This window comes from Macaca nemestrina, chromosome 19 (genome assembly GCF_043159975.1).
Source record: "Macaca nemestrina isolate mMacNem1 chromosome 19, mMacNem.hap1, whole genome shotgun sequence".
NCBI classification, from domain to species: domain Eukaryota; kingdom Metazoa; phylum Chordata; class Mammalia; order Primates; family Cercopithecidae; genus Macaca; species Macaca nemestrina.
This window is the reverse complement of record NC_092143.1, coordinates 73,520,946-73,540,290: the sequence shown is the minus strand read 5'-3', so window position 1 is coordinate 73,540,290 and position 19,345 is coordinate 73,520,946. Positions and strand designations below refer to the sequence as shown.

Here is a 19,345-nt window from a genome sequence, read left to right as displayed (position 1 = left end):
ACATGAATCATTCGCATTTCAACCTACTCCATGAAAAAAGCTTATTCTTCTTAGAATTTGAAATGATAGTATAATTTGTCTGTGACAACTTTCTTTTTTAGAGACTACCCACAAAACGGCTTGTTCAAAGTCTTACAAACATAAAATTTAAAAAGTTCTTACAAATAACCAATCTGTTAGAGATACTTACTTTAATTTTTTCTGCTAAAGCGGATGTTATATTGATTTCTCTTTCTCCTTCATCATACATTTGAAAAATAAGATTACGCATAATATCACCTGCTATCCAATTAACCTCATCCTGATGTTTGATCTGAATTGCCTTTTGTCCTTCCACACTGAATATTTGTAGTCTTGCAACATGGCTACTGGGAAGTAACTTAATAGTCTTCTCCACAGGTGCCACATCTTTACAACTCTAGGAAGAGAAGAAAACACAAACACTGAGTGATATCTGTACTGAAATCTTACACTCCTGAAGAATTTACTTTCAATATTAGGGAAGACCATCTCATACATTGTTATACTCACAGGTTTTGTCATTAAGATGGCATTGTACTATTAATAATTCCGTATGTTATACCATCAGGTTATAAACGACAGTGGCCACATTCTTGAAACAAAAACAATTATATTTGGACTAAAAGGATTCCCTTCCTCTTTTTTATTTTTTTATTTTTATTTTTGAGACAGAGTCTTGCTTTGCCTCCCAGCTGGAGGGCAGTGGCGCGATCTTGGCTCACTGCAACCTCTGCCTTCTGGGTTCAAACCACTCTCCTGCCTCAGCCTCCAGAGTAGCTGGGATTACAGGCGACCACCACCACGCACAGCTAATTTTTGTATTTTCAGCAGAGACGGGTTTCACCATGTTGGCCAGGCTGGTCTCAAACTCTTGACCTCAGGTGATCCACTGGCCTTGGTCTTCCAAAGTGCTGGGATTACAGGCATCAGCCACTACACCCGGTCCCTTCCTCTTATTTCCAAGTTTCTTTAAAAGTATTGCCAACTTGTGAAATTTTAATTATGTTCATACTCTGTTAGTATTTATGAATAAGAATAAAGATGTAAGAAATTAAGAACTTTCTAAAAATCAGAGACAAACAGCTACCATAAAATATATTATTTAATGATAATAGATTACATTAAGCTTTCAGTATTTTTTCAATTCATAACACATTGGGGTAAGTGATCAAGGTTGTTTATAGCCAAAGAAGGACTCTAGACGCCCTAAAGACAACTGGTCAATGTATCGGCATATTTACAATTTATTATTGGCACACCAGTGTTCTACAGATCAAAGAAAAGACCTAGATTATGCTATATAAATTGATTTTAGGCACACAAAATTAAAATATTACATTATTATTTCATAATCTAGTTAGTCTATTCAACAGCATACACTAAATTTAAAACAAGTTTAAACATAAAATACCTTTATAATCTTACCTAACTCATGTCTCCTTCCTCATCCAGTTGTAGCCATTTAACTTATGGAAGACTATCCATGTGAGTGATATTAAAAATTCCTACCTCACAGAATGTCAGGCACACAACCATCTTCTGTTGTATCTTATTTGCTTTACTCCTAAACTCAGTTACTGCCATTGGATAACATTTTCTAACTGCATATTAGAGGATTTCTGTTGGCATTCGTTTTAATTGACCTGAATTCTTGGTCTTCTGCTGATTGGTCTGTAGTTTTTACATAAGTCCTAATGCCTGCTGCTCTTGCCTCCAAGTCCAGATTCCTCCCTAATTCATAGTAATCTTTTGCAAGAAAGTGTGCTCAAAAGTATGTTGCCCATATTATTGCATAAAGAAAATGCATAAAAAATACTTTAAGGTTATCAAATATAACCAGCTTAAAAAGAACTGGAATGAAGAGTCACCTCATTCTAATTCAAAAAGTAAAAGACATCTTGTATCCATTTGAGGTTCAAGCTATGTTAATAACTGATGTATAATTAGTAGGAAAGTATAAGTTAATCAACCAGTTAGATTATCTATCACCATTATCAATTACTAAGAAATCACATTTAAGTATTTTACTTAAGTATCTGTACTCAGCAACCTTAGAAGTTTTACTTAAGTATTTGTTATCCCACTCCACAACCTTAGACTGTTTACAGCTTCTGCCTCCATGCTGGCTTCGCTATCAGCCATGATGCATCGCCAATAAAAAGTATCCTACTGGCACATGATATAGAAATCCCTTTGTGGGCCAGGCGCAGTGGCTCACACCTGTAATCTCAGCACTTTGGGAGGCCGAGGCGGGTGGATTATGAGGTCAGGAGATCAAGACCATCCTGGCTAACACGGTGAAACCCCATCTCTACTAAAAATACAAAAAATTATCCGGGCGTAGTGGCGGGTGCCTGTAGTCCCAGCTACTTGGGAGGCTGAGGCAGGAAAACAGCGTGAACCCGGGAGCGGGAGCTTGCAGTGAGCCGAGATTGCGCCACTGCACTCCAGCCTGGGAGACAGAGTGAGACTCTGTCTCAAAAAAAAAAACAAAAAAAAGAAATCCCTTTGTGTAAAAATACAAATAAAAAGCTATGTGTGTATAGAAAATTATATACACAAATTAAAGGTTTATATGTTCTTCTGTGGTGGTTTAAATGGAGATATTTACCAAACTTTCTAAAACAAATGAGAACCATAAAAAGCAAAAGGGCTAGGCACAGTGGTGCACGCCTGTAACTTCAGCACTTTGGGAGGCCAAGGTGGGAAGACTGTCTGTTGCCAGGAATTTGAGATCAGACTGAGCAACACAGCAAGACCCTCTTTCTCAAAAAATAAATAATAAATAAATAATCAGGTGCATTGGTCCTTGTCTGTAGTCCCAGTTACTTGGGAGGCTGAGGTGAGAGGATCACTAGAGCTTAGGAGTTGGAGGCTGCAGTAAGTCATGATTGTGCCACTGCACTCCAACCTAGACAACAGAATGAGACCCTAACTCTTAAAAAAAAAAAAAAAGGCAAAAGAATAAAATTATGTATTTTAATAGGAGAAAACTATTTTAGGGAAATATAAATCAGTAATAGTTTCAGACACTATAATAAAGACACTGTAAAAATCAAGACAATTACTAATATTTGACACAAATGTTAAAATAGTCATTATAGCATTTCATATTGCCTTTGCTTTGCTTTGGCTGAAAGAACCACAAATACCTCATTTTTAGAAGTTAACAATTTTGCAAAACATGTATATTAAGCAGTTGAAGACTATTTGTATGAAGACTCAATACAGTATCAATGAGTAACAATAATAACTTACAGGTATTTCAATTCTTGCTTTAAGCATCTGGTCTTTTTTAATATTCTGAACTTGAATTGCAGATCCTGTTAAAATACTGGTTCCGGAACTACTGCAATCTACAACATAGACTGGAAGGTTTGGAGCACCTGAAAACTATTTGAAGGATGCAAAATAATGTAAGACCCTATCAAATGTATTTGATTATTCCATAATTGTTCAAAGTTTCAAATAATTCACTAGAGCTACTATTTCTGGCAATGAATAAGAAAATTCTAAGTAAAAGTCACTAAAACTCTTGAATACTGAACAAAAACAGTAATTTTCTACTGTACTATGTAAAATTTATCTGTTTTGGAAGGAAAACCAACCTCCTCAATCACAATCCTTTTCTTTTTTACTTAACTGGATTTTCCTTTTCTTTCTGTGGTCTTTTACCTACCTTCATTTAAGCATCATTCCCAATTTTTTTTTCCCCTAAAATAAAGGAATAAAGGCTATTCCACAGGCAGAGCAGCCCATTCCCAATCTTGAAAGACATTTTTGTCTTTCTATTCATGTATAATTCATATAAAATGAGAGGGATGGAGTCAAGGAAGGAGAGGTGAGTAAACCTTCATCCACGAATTTATGAAACTGGGCACAGGTGGCATCTTTATTGGTTTAGGAATGATTAAAAAAAAAAAAACTATTGGCAATAAGATCCCACAAATCCCTCCATGGAATAATCATTTCAGACTTAAATCCTATGTAAGATTTACTATTAAGTGGCTAAAATAGTCACTGCCACTTACTATAAGGGACTCAAAATAATCGAAGTATCTTCCAATAAGCTTACCTTACAATGAACAATCAATTTTGGTTGTGCTGTTATGTTGTCTGATTCATCTAAAACTTCCACCTGAAATGGGAAAGCTGTTCCATTTTCTATAACTAAAATTTCGGAATCAGGTTTCACTTTCAATCGACGAGGCTGACCTAACAGTAAATTATACAATGAAATACATATTCAGGTTTCAAAGACTGAAGTACTGAAATAGCAAAAGAAACAACTTTAGCATTAAAGACTCAATATTTTATAAATATTGCCAAGAAAGAAAAATACAGGCAATGTCCATGTTTAATCGGTTTCATCCCAAAATGCATAGATTCAATACATGACAAGACTTATCTCAACTGTATAAAATGCTTGGTGTCTAGGCTAAGTTTTATTCCACAAGGTACGACACAGTGATAATTCACATTAGAAATCACCTAAAATCTTTAAAAGATACTGGGGAAAAGGTATTCAAAAAGAAAAATAACGGCTTATTAAAACTATTTAACAATTTTACATGATGATTTTTCCGGCACAAGTAACTATATGTTTTAGACATTCAAAGAATTAGTTCTTGTAATGACATGATCAGGTCATTCACTTGTTAGATTGTCCACTACCTCTGATGTCATAAGCAATTAACATCACAAATTTCCTCTAAGATTAAGAAAAGTAGGCTTACATTTCTGCAGTAAGCCAGTCTGATTTGTTCCATAAACACTGATATTTTAAAATTCAATTAATGCTACATACTGATAACACAAGTACATGGAGAGAATTACTGAAAATATTTATTATACTTTGTACTAATATTAGTTAATATTCATTTATTTGCTATATATGAAGTATTGTGCTAAGTTTTATTAAGGATTATTTTTACATAAACGTCACAATAATCTTAATGAAGATATTACTATTACCATCCCCATTTTACAGGGAAGGAAACTGGGATTCAGATAAATTAAGTATTTCTTCCAGGTCACCAGGCTAGTAAGTAGCAAACATAGGTTTAAATCCTGATTTGTAATTTGAAACTCCTTGACTTTTATCACTATACCATGATACTTCCTATATACCCCTCAAAAAGAACTATCTAGCTACTGAGAAATATACTACTCAAATCCATACTTATTATTTAATAATCTAACCTCTAAAATAAATGAATGTTTGTTGATACGTATGATTTTTTTCTTGTACTTCCACCAATGGACCTACCTAAATTCTTTAACAATTCACACTGGAGGAAAATGTCAAACAACTTGAATTTGTGAAAGCAAATAGCTGATATGTTTCTTTTTACCTACAACCAGTAACAAGATCACATATGCACACAGATATGATTGTGGTATTGTTCATATCAGAGCTAAAACTAACATGCTAAACATTGCTGTGTTTTACAGGTGCAGGCAGTTCTTACTTGGTACAGCAGGTGTTAATGAAAACTCTTGCGTATTGGAACTGTGTCCTCCATTGAGTACTACAGAACTGTGCAAGGCAAGGACTACCTGTAGTAACTCATTTAATACTCCTAACAACCCCAAGGGAGTAGATATTATCTCATTTTACACAAGAAGAAATTGAGGCATAGAACGAGTTTACCTAGACACTAACCCAGCAGGGCTGACTCCAGAATGCACTTAGAACCTCTACTATAGACTGCCTCTCAAATTACCCAGCATATTCTATCCCATGTAACTTTAATGCAACTTCATTTTCTCAAGTTATTAACTTAATAAAAATAACATTAAAATTTTTTCTTAAAATATGTAACAGTTGTATAAACAAAATGTAAAGAACAGACCCATCTCTAATAAAGCCTAATAGATATATTCCAAGAAATAGTCCCCCAAAACATTTTCAATACCCAAACTTTTCTCCCAATGTTATATTTAGAATGTCAATAACATCTTCCTAAATGTTTTCCTTTTTAAAAACTGGTCATTTCTGTTAGTGCTATGGTTTGACATTTAAATGTATTTTCAAGATTTATACCACTACTAAAAGCCCAAAAATCTCTAACTTTATAGCATTATACTTTAACATAAGAATATTATTTTAAATAATTATGAATATTTCTTGAAATAATATTACCAGGTAGTAATTTCATTTTCAAAATCTGTGAGTCTTCTTTTAAGCCCGGCAGAGTAACCTTCAGATTATAATTCTGTTGAAAAAACCAGTAAAAATTAAACCCAGTCCTAAATACAAACTTAAGTAGTTTATCACATCAATTCTGATTTATATTTTGGTTTTATTTTCATACCATTGTAGAAATTACTTACCAATTTTATACTTACTAAAATTATCATATATGGAGTCAGAAATCTTAGAGGAAAAAAATTGATCAATATTGCTTCCTTATAGACAGTGAAATGAACAGAATTATGGTAGAACCTACTTTTCCAAAATAGGAATATCATTTTAGGATCAATTTTTCTCTTAAATTTTTATTCTCAAAAGGCATAACCTCTGAATAATTATCATAATCAAGATAGATATTATAAAACATATGAAATAGTAAAGTAGAAACAAAAATCACAAAATTTTGAAATGCAATGTGGTACTCTATATTGGATCCTGGAGCAGAAAAATAAATTAACTGGAGACAATAAAAAAAGTCCACAGTTTTGTTAGTAGTATTTTGTCGATATGTGGATAAATATATAAAGTTCTGTCAGACATTAACAGGAAGAACTTTCTACATGCAACCTCTCTATACTATCTTCGAACTCCTTTGTAAGTTATTTCCTCTAAAGTTATTTCAAAATAAAAAGGTTTTTATAATCTAGGAATTTTTAGTAAGTTTATCTTACTAAAGTCAAATTTTCTGTGAATTTCAAGTTCTTTTTCCAGAAAAATCTGAATTCAGAAAGAATCAAGAACTCAATTGTTGACTTGATTATACAAAGCAGTATACAGTACTTGAAAAAAATACACATGCGCTGTTTTAAACATCACACTGATAGGGAAAATATTTAAATATTTAAAGTAATGATACACTGAAAAAAAAATTAGCTACAGTGTTCCTTTTAGTCAGTTAAGTCTATTAGCTGCTGTATAGACCTAATTGAAAAATTACTTTATTAGAGTTTCTATCTTTAGCTTCCCTGTTTTTTTTTTTAGACCAACAAACTATGCATAGGATTCCTTCCTTAACTGTATCTCTCACCAAACACTTCCTTTTATCTAAATATCAAAGTGATATGTTTAAAGATGTGAGCTGAAGTTTCCCATATTTCTAATTGTCATTTTTGTTCTAAGAAAAATATTCAAAAGTGGACAGAAACAGTAGGAGAGACAGAGAAAAAAAAAACCCAAAACGGCATAGTCCTGGATAACCGCCAAAAAAATGACTTTGAATGTGAAAGAACTGAAATAGCGATAATGGGGACAGATGAAAAATATTTAATTCATGTTTAACCAACAATAGTAGGAAATGTGCCAATTTTTCTTACAGATGTAACTGATAAGTCAGGTGGCATAATGCTGATAAATTCCTAAAAACCCAATTACTATCATCTGTTTTTTAAAAATAGGTCATTCCACTTTTCATTTACAATTTCATTCTTACCATATGAAATAAATACTTAACAAGTATCATAGGATCTATACATAATGCTTACCTTGCCTTGACAAGAGTTTACAGGGCCCTTAGCTGTAACACCTCGAATTACACAATTTGGTCCTTTGGTTATTTCTTCATAATGTAAAGATAAACCACTGGGGAAAAAAAATTATTTTTTAACTCCCCTCAATTGCCTACAAGTAAGCTGCAAATGTGTTTTTGCTTTCCTATGTAACATTGCCATGTCTATTTTTCTAATAAAATATTTTTTATATATAAAGAACTAAACAGAAAAAAATTCCAATGGATTTCTTTTACAAAGAAAACTGATCCAACAAGTATTAATAAGTGATGCCAATGGGTTAAACACTGAAAATGATACAATAGGTATAATGTAAAATTAAAATAGCACGTATTGAATTAGTAAAGATACAACGTAGTACCTAATCTAATGCTAGACCATGTATACAAGCCTAAGAAAAGGAAATATCCAAAGAAGCCAGGTTTAAGGATGTCCTCAGCATTTAACATGAATTCTTTCAAATATTTCACCAGTGGGATTTTAGAGACTTACGGGCATCTATTATTAAAACGAATGGCAATTTAGATAAAAGTCCAAATAATAACAGACAGGCTTATGAGGACATAAACCGGCGATATCACCTAATCTACTTCCATGAGTAATATGGTTCCTAAAGCTGATTCCAAAGCTAATTTCATCAGATTTGACCAGATGTAGACCTCTGCAGTGGCAAAATTTTACTTTGTCAAAGGTAAAGGGGAAAAAAGTAAAAAATATACCATGATGGAGAAAAGCCTAATTTTTCTGAGGAATGGAATTTAAGTGTTTACAGGTATTTTCAGAATAAACTGTAAAGCTCATTTGAAAAAAGATGTAATGTGGCACACAAGATAAAATAAATCCCCTGGGAAAGATGGCACATTAAACATATACACCTACTTTCACTGTCTCTTAAAATCCCACTAATATGACAGTAAAGGGATTTATTTTATTATTAAAGGAAAAAATAAAGAAAAAACAGAAAGGAAGCAGAGACAGGGCAACCAAACTTATCTGCTAGAAAACAGGACAGACAAGTGGCAAGTATCAGCAGTCTCCAAAAAGCTGAATCATAAAACAGAAATAGAAAAAGCTAGAAACCAACCTCTCTCATAGAGTGCCCAGGTACTGTTCAGAATTGGCAAAAGGAAAAGGTTTAAACAAACAAGCAAAAAGACTGATGAAAAGTTTAGATCTCAGATCTCCAGATCTCTCGTCTCTGCCTCTGGCAGATGAGTGAAAGATAAATCTCTGAAAAGGTTAAAACAGAAGATCTCTGAACCAGGGACACGAGGTAAGTTGAGGATGAGAATGAAATACTAAAAAGAAGAGAAGAGGTAATCTGGAACGAATGCATATGGATACTGAGACCTCTCCTCCCCAATTCCCACCCCAGCCCTGTTCTTTGATTAGGAACCAAACTATTCCCCGCTCCAGGCAAAAGACTGAAGATTCTTCTTTGAGGAAACTGCCCAGCCCAAGACCTAAAAATACTAACAGGATTTCCCCCAACAATGTACTCCAGACAGATCATCCCACAGTGGAGCTCACAGGCAACAGCCTCTCCACATTCTTTCACCTGCATTCCAGTCTCCTACTCATTTACAAGCAGACGACCAATAACCAGATATCTCTAGAGACCAAGAACAAGCAATCGACTAAGTTGGAGACAACAGAGTATCTGTATAGGCAAAAGAAAACTTTAAAAAAAAAAAAAAAAAAAAAAAAAAACCATTTGTTTTATCAGTGAAAACGGTACTACACTCATAAAACAAAAAGAGGGTCTTCAAAAAATTTCAGAGAACCAAAAAGAACTCATGGCAACTAAAAATACATTAGCAAAAAGGAAAAACTCAATGGAAAGGTAGTAAGCACAAGGTTGAGAACATTTATCAGAAAGTAAAACAGAAACACAAAAAGATTGAGGACATTTTTTTAAAAAATTGGGGATTCAGTACAGAAGGTCCAACATCCAATAACTAAGAACCCTAAAAGAGAAAACAGTGATGACAGAAGACACAGAATGAAGTATTTCAAATAATGAATTGAGACATTATATCATACTTGCAAAAGAACATGGAGTAAGACATAAACACCTTAATTTCAGCAATAAATTCAGTCAAAATATAAACTTCGGTGAAGCAATTTATATATGACACTAGTTACAGAGGATAGCTTGGAGCTAAATTACTCAGATATAATTCACTAATATTTTAAATAATACTAAAGTTGAACACCTTACACACAAAAAAAATTAAGCTGAAAAAAAGAGCGAATGCTTAGCAAATATGAAAGGACAAATATGTATTGATCCTTCAAATTACCTTGCTTCAAGAACTGGTTGAATATCAGTTACTAGTTGACTGGTATGACCAAATTCATCCTGAAACTCCAGAGGGATATTAAATGGAACTCCAACACGACAATGATGATCCAGAAGAACACAAGAAAATTTCTCTGGCTTACCCTCTTCAACAAAAACAAAAATGAAATGAAAAGCAAGTACATTGGTGGGAAAATCCATTGGGGGTCAAAAACAGATCCATTTCTATATGAGAAATTTTAGAAATCTATTTTAGACTATACTAAAAATAACATTTTAAAATCAGCACAAAAATTATATATTATGCAGACAATCCACTTGGGAAAAACCTCCCGAGTAGCTGGGACTACAGGTGTGTACCACTACACCTGGCTAATTTTTGTATTTTTTGTAGCAACAGGGTCTCATCATGTTGCCCACTGGTCTTGAACTCCTGAACTCAAGCTACCCACCTGCCTCCCCAGGCGTGAGCCACCATGCCCAGCTGTTGTACCTTTTCATAGGAAAGAACTTTAAAGGCAAAACACGATATTCAATAGTTATAAAATGATATATATGATGAAGTTAAACAGAAGCTCCACACGAGAAAATATTTGCAACATGTGTAACAAGGAAAATTCAGACTTCATGAAACCCTCCTATAAATCAGCTGTTCTCAAAGCGTGGTGTCTAGTCTTGAAGTTTTAGCATCCCCTGAGAACTTATTAGAAATGCAAATTCTAGGGCCCACCTCAAACCTGCTGAATCAGAAACTCGGTGAAATTCAGCAAGCTGTGTTTCTTTTCGGGTGAATCTGATACAAACTCAAATTTGAGAACCACAGCTTTAAACTATTAAAATGGGTATAGTAAATTAACAAGCATTCATAGATAGCATACAATGTCCAATAATGGCTAGAAGAGGTACACAATCTAAAAATTAGAGAAGCAGTTTCACCACCAACTATGCTAAATAAATATATAGTTCAGCCAGGAATGAGCATGCAGTCAACTGGAACTCTCATAGTGAGAAGTGAAGGTACTTCTTGGCATAGCCTTTTGGGATGTCCACTTCTTGGTATCACCCTAAGGAGATTCTAACATATGTACAGAAAGCAGCATAATTTTTTTTACCAAATAGCACTACGGTTTCTAATAGCCAAAAACTTGGAAACAATCAACATGATTCATCAACAGGAAACTGCTTAAACTACAGCAAACCCATCTTATGAATATATGTTCCACAGGTGTTAAAAGAACAGAGATTTATGTATAAAAAAGTCTCCTAAAACATTAAAAAAAAAGAAAACCACTCCAAGGTGGTCCTTCTTGATATCACAGCTACTTAGATTTAGATCAGTTCTCTCCAAAAACCCTGTAACAATGACTCTATAAAAGCAGTAAACAAGAAAAAAGATGAGAGTAATAGAATTGGAAAGCCAAAGACATATGAGTAAGTGTAACTGACTTAGCAGAAAGACCTAAGAACATCAAATACTCAAACAACAAAGCAAGCAGAGACCGAATCTGATTCACAGTTATCAGATGCCCAAAAGTCTCAGGGATGGCTGTAGAAAGTTGTAGTGAAACTGAAATAAAACAAGGTTAGCTGAAGTCAGTTTGAGAAACAGTTTCGCAGATCCCCATCCTTCAACGCATGGGCTAGTCAACGACCCTCCTCATCCCCAGCAAAAGATGGAAGGTTAATTCTTTAGGGAAAGAAGAAAAGGTCCAGAAGTGAGAGACACACCACTACTAAAAGTGTCACTGATCAGGCGTGGTGGCTCAAACCTATAACCTCAGCACTTTGGGAGGCCAAGAAAGCAGGATAACTTGAGCCCAGGAGTTCAAGACCAGCATGGGTGACATAGTGAGCCCCTGTCTGTATTTTAAAATATAATTAATCAAATTTAAAAGTGTCATTGAAAATAGGAAAGTGTTTATTGAAAATAGGAAAATCAAGTGGAAAATTATATACTAAATGTGAGGACTCCCACAAACACACACAAATGGTCTTTCCCAGCTTGGTTCCCAAAATGCTGGCAGCTACGTCTTTACCCTTTTAGCAGGTGACTGAAAGGCTCCACTCTGGGGAATGGAAACAGCCAAAGAGACAAGACCTAAAAATTCTCGTATCATAACTTCCCCCAAGGAAATTTAAGTTTTTAAGTGCCCTATTCTTCAATGTAAGCAAATCACTAATTATATAAGAGAATATCTAATAAAGACAAGGAGGAGAAAAAGCAACATGGAGGAAACAAACTATGAATCAGGGAAAATGCTATAAAAAAAAAACCCACTATTATTAATATCCTCAGAGAATAAAGATACTAAATTCATGAAGTAGGAAGAGAATGCTTAAGGAATTGTTTAACAAGATTATTTTAAAAGAGATTTTAGAAACTAAAAATGGTAGCAAAAAGGAAAAAATAGCATAGAACATCCAGCTGTTAAGAAAATCTCCAATACGGTAGTAAAACAAAACCAAGAGATGGCAAGTAGAAAAAACAAAAATAATATACCAATCCTGAAATCCAACATCTTAACATTAGATGTTTTAGAAAAAAAGAACAGGCTGGGCACAATGGCTCAAGCCTGTAATCCCAGCACTTTAGAAGGCTGAGGCAGGAAGATGGCTTGAGGTTAGGTGTCTGAGGCCAAAATGGGCAACATAACATAGCGAGACCCTGTCCCTACAAAAAAATGTTTTTTAAAAATTAGGGCCAGGTGCGGTGGCTAACATCTGTAATCCCAGCACTTTGGGAGGCCGAGGCCGGTGGATCACCTGAGGTCAGAAGTTCAAGACCAGCCTCACCAACATGAAAAAACCCCATCTCTACTAAAAATACAAAATTAGCTGGGCATGGTGGCGCATGCCTGTAATCCCAGCTACTTGGGAGGCTGAGGCAGAAGATCCACTTGAACCTGGGAGTCGGAGGTTGCAGTAAGCCGAGATCACACCATTGCACTCCAGCCCTCCAGCCTGGGCAACAAGAGCAAAACTCCATCTCCAAAAAAAAAAAAAAAAAAAATTAGGTGCAGTGAGCAGAGGTGATGGCTCATGCCTGTAACCCCAACACTTTGGGAGGCCAAGGAGGGCGGATCATGAGGTCAGGAGTTCGAGACCAGCCTGGCCAACATAGTGAAACACCGTCTCTACTAAAAATACAAAAAAATTAGCCAGGTGTGGTGGTGGGCACCTGTAATCCCAGCTACTTGGGAGGTTGAGGCAGAAGATTCACTTGAACCTGGGAGTCGGAGGTTGCAGTAAGCCGAGATCACACCATTGCACTCCAGCCCTCCAGCCTGGGCAACAAGAGCAAAACTCCATCTCCAAAAAAAAAAAAAAAAAAAAAAAAAAAAAATTAGGTGCAGTGAGCTGCAATCACACCACTGCACTCCAGCCTAGGCAACAGAGCAAGACACCATCTCCAAAAAAGACAAGAGGCCAGAGGTGATGGCTCATGCCTGTAACCCCAACACTTTGGGAGGCCAAGGAGGGCGGATCATGAGGTCAGGAGTTCGAGACCAGCCTGGCCAACATAGTGAAACACCATCTCTACTAAAAATACAAAAAAATTAGCCAGGTGTGGTGGTGGGCACCTGTAATCCCAGCTACTTGGGAGGTTGAGGCAAGGAGAATCACTTTAACCTGGCAGGCAGAGGTTGCAGTGAGCTGACATCGTGCCACTGCACTCCAGCCCGGGCAAGTGTAAGATCCCATTGAAAATGAAAGAAAGAAGAGGGGAGAGGGGAGAGGGGAGAGAAAAGAGGAGAGGGGAGGGAAGGGGAAGGGAAGGGAGGGGAGGGGAGGGGAGGGGAGGGGAGGGGAGGGGAGGGGAGGGGAGGGGAGGGGAGGGGAGGGGAGAAGAAAAGAGAAAAAATCAAAGTGATTCAAGAAAAATTCCCAGAAAACAAAACAGAGATTTCCAGACTGAAAGGGTCTATGAGGTACATGGCTGGATGATACTAGATAAAAACAGGCCCACACTAAATCATACAATTGAATATTTCAGAAACTGGGATTCCCTAAACACTTGAGGATTAGGGAACAGAGAACATTTTGGGGGAGGAGGGGCCATAAGCCAAGGGTCAGGAATCAGGACAGTTTTAGACTTTACCAGCAACAATGAAAAGTAGAAAACAATGTCTTCAAAATTCAGAAGGAATATGATTATCAAGCAGACTTATAAAGCTATTTAAAAATCAAGATGGGCCAGGTGTGGTGGCTCACATCTGTAATCCCAGCACTTTGGGAGGCTGAAGCGGGTAGATCATCAGACGTTATGAGATCAAGACCAGACTAGTCAACGTGGCGAAACCTTGTCTTTACTAAAAATACAAAAAGCCAGGCACGGTGGAGGGCACCTGTAATTCCAGCTACTTGGGAGACTGAGGCAGGAGAATCACTTGAACCCAGGAAGCGGAGGTTGCAGTGAGCCGAGATTGTGCCACTGCACTCCAGCCTGGGTGACAGAATGAGACCCCAACTCAAAGTAAGTAAGAACAAAACAAAACAAAACAAAACAAAATAAAATAATAAAATAAAATCGAAATGGTTACCCAATTGTTCAAACATCTTTTACTGGCTTATCTCTCTTTTCTTTTTGGATTTAAAATGCCATCTTTAGCATATATAATTATATATTACTGTTTTGCTTACCTTTAACAGAAAACTTAATTGCTTTAGATGGTAGCGGTCTTCCTGCATAAGTGTCTGCATTACTTTCATTCAATACAACTTGTAATTTCAAGGTATAATTCCCCAACTTCTGAAAGTTTTCTGGATAAATTAAGAAAAAATTAAAAATCAAGTCAACACAATACCAACGTATTTTTTAACATTCAGAATAAGAACTCACCCATTTTTTTAAACCAGTAAGGCCATTTTCCTCCATGTTGACTAATATGCGAAATAATCTCTTTATTTCCACTTGAAGCTTAATAAAAGAAAAAAGAAACAATACTGTCTTGAGAAATTTAACATAAAACATGAAACATGCAATGTCACATTGGCACCAAATACCTATTTGCTGTATTTTAAAACCTGCTTTGAAGCTTCAAAAGATCTAACACTATCCTATGAAAATGAACAGCAATAATAAGTTAACTCTTCAATTCATTAAAATCTCTTTATTTCAAGTCTTTACTTGTAAACTCTTTCACTTTATTTAAAATTACTATTTAAAGAGAAAGGAAGACAACACAATAGACAAATAACACGACCTCTCCAAAAAATTCCTTATTTATTGCCCACTCTAGATTTATATAATGCAAATATTCAAAAACCCAAAATTTTTTAAAAGGCAATTCATGAACAAAACCGAAATGTTTATCAAGTAGGTAACATGACCACACAGACCAAAAACAGGGAGAGAGAGAAAAGTAGTCAACCTTACCCACCTGAAAACAGTACAATAGTGTATTCAAACTGTGAACTTTTATCTAAGAAGGAACACAGGAGTTCAACATAAAAGCATAACAGGCCCAGTGTGGTAGCTCATGCCTGTAACCACAGCACTCTGGAAGGCTGAGGCCAAGAATTTGAGACCAGCCTGGGCAATATAGTGATGGCTTGTCTCTATAAATATTTAAAAATTAGCCGGGCATGGTCCGGCTAATTAGTCCCAGCTACCTGAGAGGCTGAGATGGGAGGACTGCGTGAGCCCAGGAGGTCAAGACCGCAGTGAGCTATGAAGGTACCAGTCTGGGCAACAGAGCAAGACCTTGTCTCAAAAAAAAAAAGCAAAAGAAACTTTGGATACTTTGAACACTTCAGTAGGCAACAGCACTGCATGTCCCATGAAAAACTGGGAGTGAATCCTCCGTGTGAGAAGGGGAGAGAGCAACTGAAGCCAGTGGGAGCTCCTTGGCCCTACCAAGCACTGGATCTGACTTGGAGAGCACTGGGGAGAGTGGGAAGTGCTCCACTCATACTCCTAGACCCAGTGGGTGCAAATAGAAGGAGGCCATTCCCAATCCTAAGTCACAGGGGGCTGCACAGAAACCTGCCAGTCAGCATAGGTGGCAGTCACTCGTATGGAGAATCTCCAGACTAAGATTTGCGATCTGTTACTGAGGAGAGCAGCCTCCACAACCAGAATTGAGAGGCAAGCGTAACATGGGCCCCAGCCATGGGTAAGAGAATTGGGGGCCCCTGCTTTGCAGAGCCAGACTGGGAGGGGTATGGCCTGGAGCCTGGTTTTTGTCCCTGGCAGAAAGTTTTGCAGCCGGAGGCAGATTCACAATCTGAGGACAGACTGCCTGGGACTTGGCTGGCTATTTCAGCTTGCTGCCAATAGCAGACGGTAGGAGGGAACTCAACCAGGTCAAAACTATAGAGAACCAGGTCCCACTATCACCTGCCAGGTTGTAGAGCCCTAGCAACCCCACTTTCCCCGTGCTGGATCTTTGGCAAGGCATTGGTTGCTCTGCTCCTCCCTGGAGCATTGCTTCAGGGGCCTGAGAACTACCTTGCAACCCCTGCAAGGGCTGGTGCTTGTGTCCACTGTTGAGGTGGCCAAAATGCAGGATTCTCCGGCCCAGCCCTGCCTAGCTCTGTCCTCCCCAACTGCCTCAGGGGCAGAGCACAGGACTGGGACCCCTGGAAGTTACACAGCCCAGTTCATCATCTAGGACATCAGAGTACTTCTGGTTAACAAAGGTAACCCATAAATGCTACTACAACAGCTGCATCCAGCTCTTACCTTCTAGCACCACATACTGGACAGGAGGCCAACCTGCACAGCCCATTAAAACATCTGCTAAAACAATCGTGCAGTGCTCAGGAAGGAGACAAGCTCTGCCACCACCTCTACTACCACAATTGCCCATACCACTGCAGCTACACAGGAAGTCCTGAGACTGCCCACCCGCCCGATACATTACTACAATAGCCAGCATTGCAGAAAGCCACCACGCTAAGGCTATTTATAAACAAGGAAATCATACGTAACTTATGTCACTGAATACACCCAAGAAGCAAAGTCAAAAGAATCTATTAAACATACATCATAGACACATTGTCAAGGAAAAAATAAGTCCTGCCCCAACAAAAGTAAATTCAAAAATAAAAATAAGCAACTACTACTCCAGATGCAAAGGAAATGAGCCCAATACAGAAAATATTTTTTAAAAAGGTGCTATGACAGTTCCAAAGCAACACAGTAATTCTCTAACAATGGATCCTAACCAAAAAGAAATCTTTGAAATATTAAATAAAAAATTCAAAATACTGATTATTTTATTTCTTGAGATATGGTCTTGCTCTATTGCCCAGGGTGAATTTCAGTGGCACAATTATAGCTCACTGCAGTCTCATGGGCTCAAGTGATCCTCCCACCTCAGCCTCCTAAATGGCTGGGACTACAGGTCTGCACTGCCATGCCCACTTGTTAAATTAAAAAAAAAATAATTTTTAGAGTGAGTGTCTCACTGTTTTGTCCAGGATGGTCTTGAACTCCTGACATCAAGCTATCTTCCCACTTCAGCCTCCCGGGATTACAGGCATCAGCCACCATGCCCAGCTAAAATACTGATTTTTAAAGAAGCTCTATGAGATACAGGAGATATCTGAAAACTAATATAAAGTAATAAGAAAATGAAATTCAGGATATGAACAAGAAATTTACCAAAGGCAGAGTTTTTTATTTTTTAAAAAAGGAACTTCTGGAATAAAAAAATTCATGGAAGGAATTGCAAAATACAGTTGAAAGCAAACAATGGACTAGACCAAGCAGGAGAATCTCAAAATGTGAAGATAAATCTGTTGAATTAATCAATCAGACAAAATAAAGAAAAAAGAATTGTAAAAAATGATCAAAGCCTTCTCGAAGTATGGGTCAATGTAAAATAGTCAAACCAACAAAATCCTAGGTAATCCCAAGGGAAAAGAAAAAGCAAAAACTTTAGAAAACCTATTTGAGGAGGCCGGGCGCGGTGGCTCACGCCTGTAATCCCGGCACTTTGGGAGGCCAAGGCGGGTGGATCACGAGGTCAGGAGATCGAGGCCATCCTGGCTAACACGCTAACATGGTGAAACACCGTCTCTATTAAAAAATACAAAAAATTAGCCAGGCGTGGTGGCGGGCACCTGTAGTCCCAGCTACTCAGGAGGCTGAGACAGAAGAATGGCGTGAACCCAGGAGGCAGAGCTTGCAGTGAGCCGAGATCGCACCACTGCACTCCAGCCTGGGCAACAGAGCAAGACTCCGTCTCAAAAAAAAAAAAAAAAAGAAAGAAAAAAAAGAAAACCTATTTGAGGAAATAATTGTCGAGGAAAACTTCCCTTGTCTAGCAAGAGATCTATACATCCAAAGAATCAGAGGCTCAAAGAACACCAGGCAAAAACACTGCAAGAAAGGCCTCACTACAATATACAGAAATTTGACTGCCTAAGGTCAATGTGAAGGAAAATATCCTAAAATCAGTAAGAGAAAAAGCATTCAGTCACCAGTAACGGAAAATCCATTAGACTAACAGTGGATTTCACAGCAGGTACCTTACAAGCTTAGTAGAGACTGGGATTTTATTTTTTCTGTTTTTTACAATCCTGCTCCATCTGTAGGATTCTGTTTTCAAAGTGCTGGGGGTGGGGAGCAGGAGGACTGTCAACCACAAATTTTGTGTCCTGCTAGAATAAGCTTCATAAATGGAGGCAAAATAAAGTCTTTCCCAGAGAAGCAAACCCTGAAGAAATTCACCACCCCTAAACCAGATCTACAACAAACACTCAAAGGAGTTCTAAACATGGAAACAAATGGTCAATACTAGCCATCATAAAAACAAGAGAGTATAAAATTCACAGGTCTTATAAAATAATTATACAAGGCAGGAAGAGAAAAAAATCAAATAGCAACACAACAGAATTCCACCAAACCACAAAGACAGAAAGGAGGGAAAAAAAGAAAGAATCTACAAAGCAACTGGATAACAACATTATGATAGGAGCAAAACCTCACATATAAATACTAACCTTGAATGTAAATCGATTACATGCTCTACCTAAAAGATACAGACTGGCAGTAATGGATTTTTTAAAATGAACCAACTAAATGCTACTTACAATAAACTCATGTTACTCATAAAGACAATTATAGACTGAAGGTGTGGAAACAGCTATTCCATATAAACAGAAACCAAAAGTGAGCAAGAGTAGCTGATATCAAATAAAATAAACTATAAATCAACAACAGTTAAAAAAAAAAAACATTAGGCCGGGCGCGGTGGCTCAAGCCTGTAATCCCAGCACTTTGGGAGGCCGAGACGGGTGGATCACGAGGTCAGGAGATCGAGACCATCCTGGCTAATACGGTGAAACCCCGTCTCTACTAAAAAATAGAAA

The 19,345-nt window shown here is 37.1% G+C and overlaps 1 protein-coding gene across 2 annotated transcripts in view; it reads right to left on the bottom strand.

Annotated features, from left to right (window-relative positions):
- The window catches only part of LOC105478815 (structural maintenance of chromosomes flexible hinge domain containing 1), a 151,656-nt gene that overhangs the window by 73,779 nt on the left and 58,532 nt on the right, over window positions 1-19,345 (bottom strand). For both annotated transcript variants that reach the window (XM_024791952.2, XM_071085588.1), the window contains 8 exons: window positions 14,865-14,942; window positions 14,666-14,785; window positions 10,026-10,170; window positions 7,699-7,795; window positions 6,167-6,239; window positions 4,097-4,236; window positions 3,280-3,414; window positions 191-418 (listed from right to left, as the gene is read on the bottom strand). In XM_024791952.2, coding sequence (XP_024647720.2) covers window positions 191-418; window positions 3,280-3,414; window positions 4,097-4,236; window positions 6,167-6,239; window positions 7,699-7,795; window positions 10,026-10,170; window positions 14,666-14,785; window positions 14,865-14,942 — 1,016 coding nt within the window. The remainder of the gene's footprint in view (window positions 1-190; window positions 419-3,279; window positions 3,415-4,096; window positions 4,237-6,166; window positions 6,240-7,698; window positions 7,796-10,025; window positions 10,171-14,665; window positions 14,786-14,864; window positions 14,943-19,345) is intronic.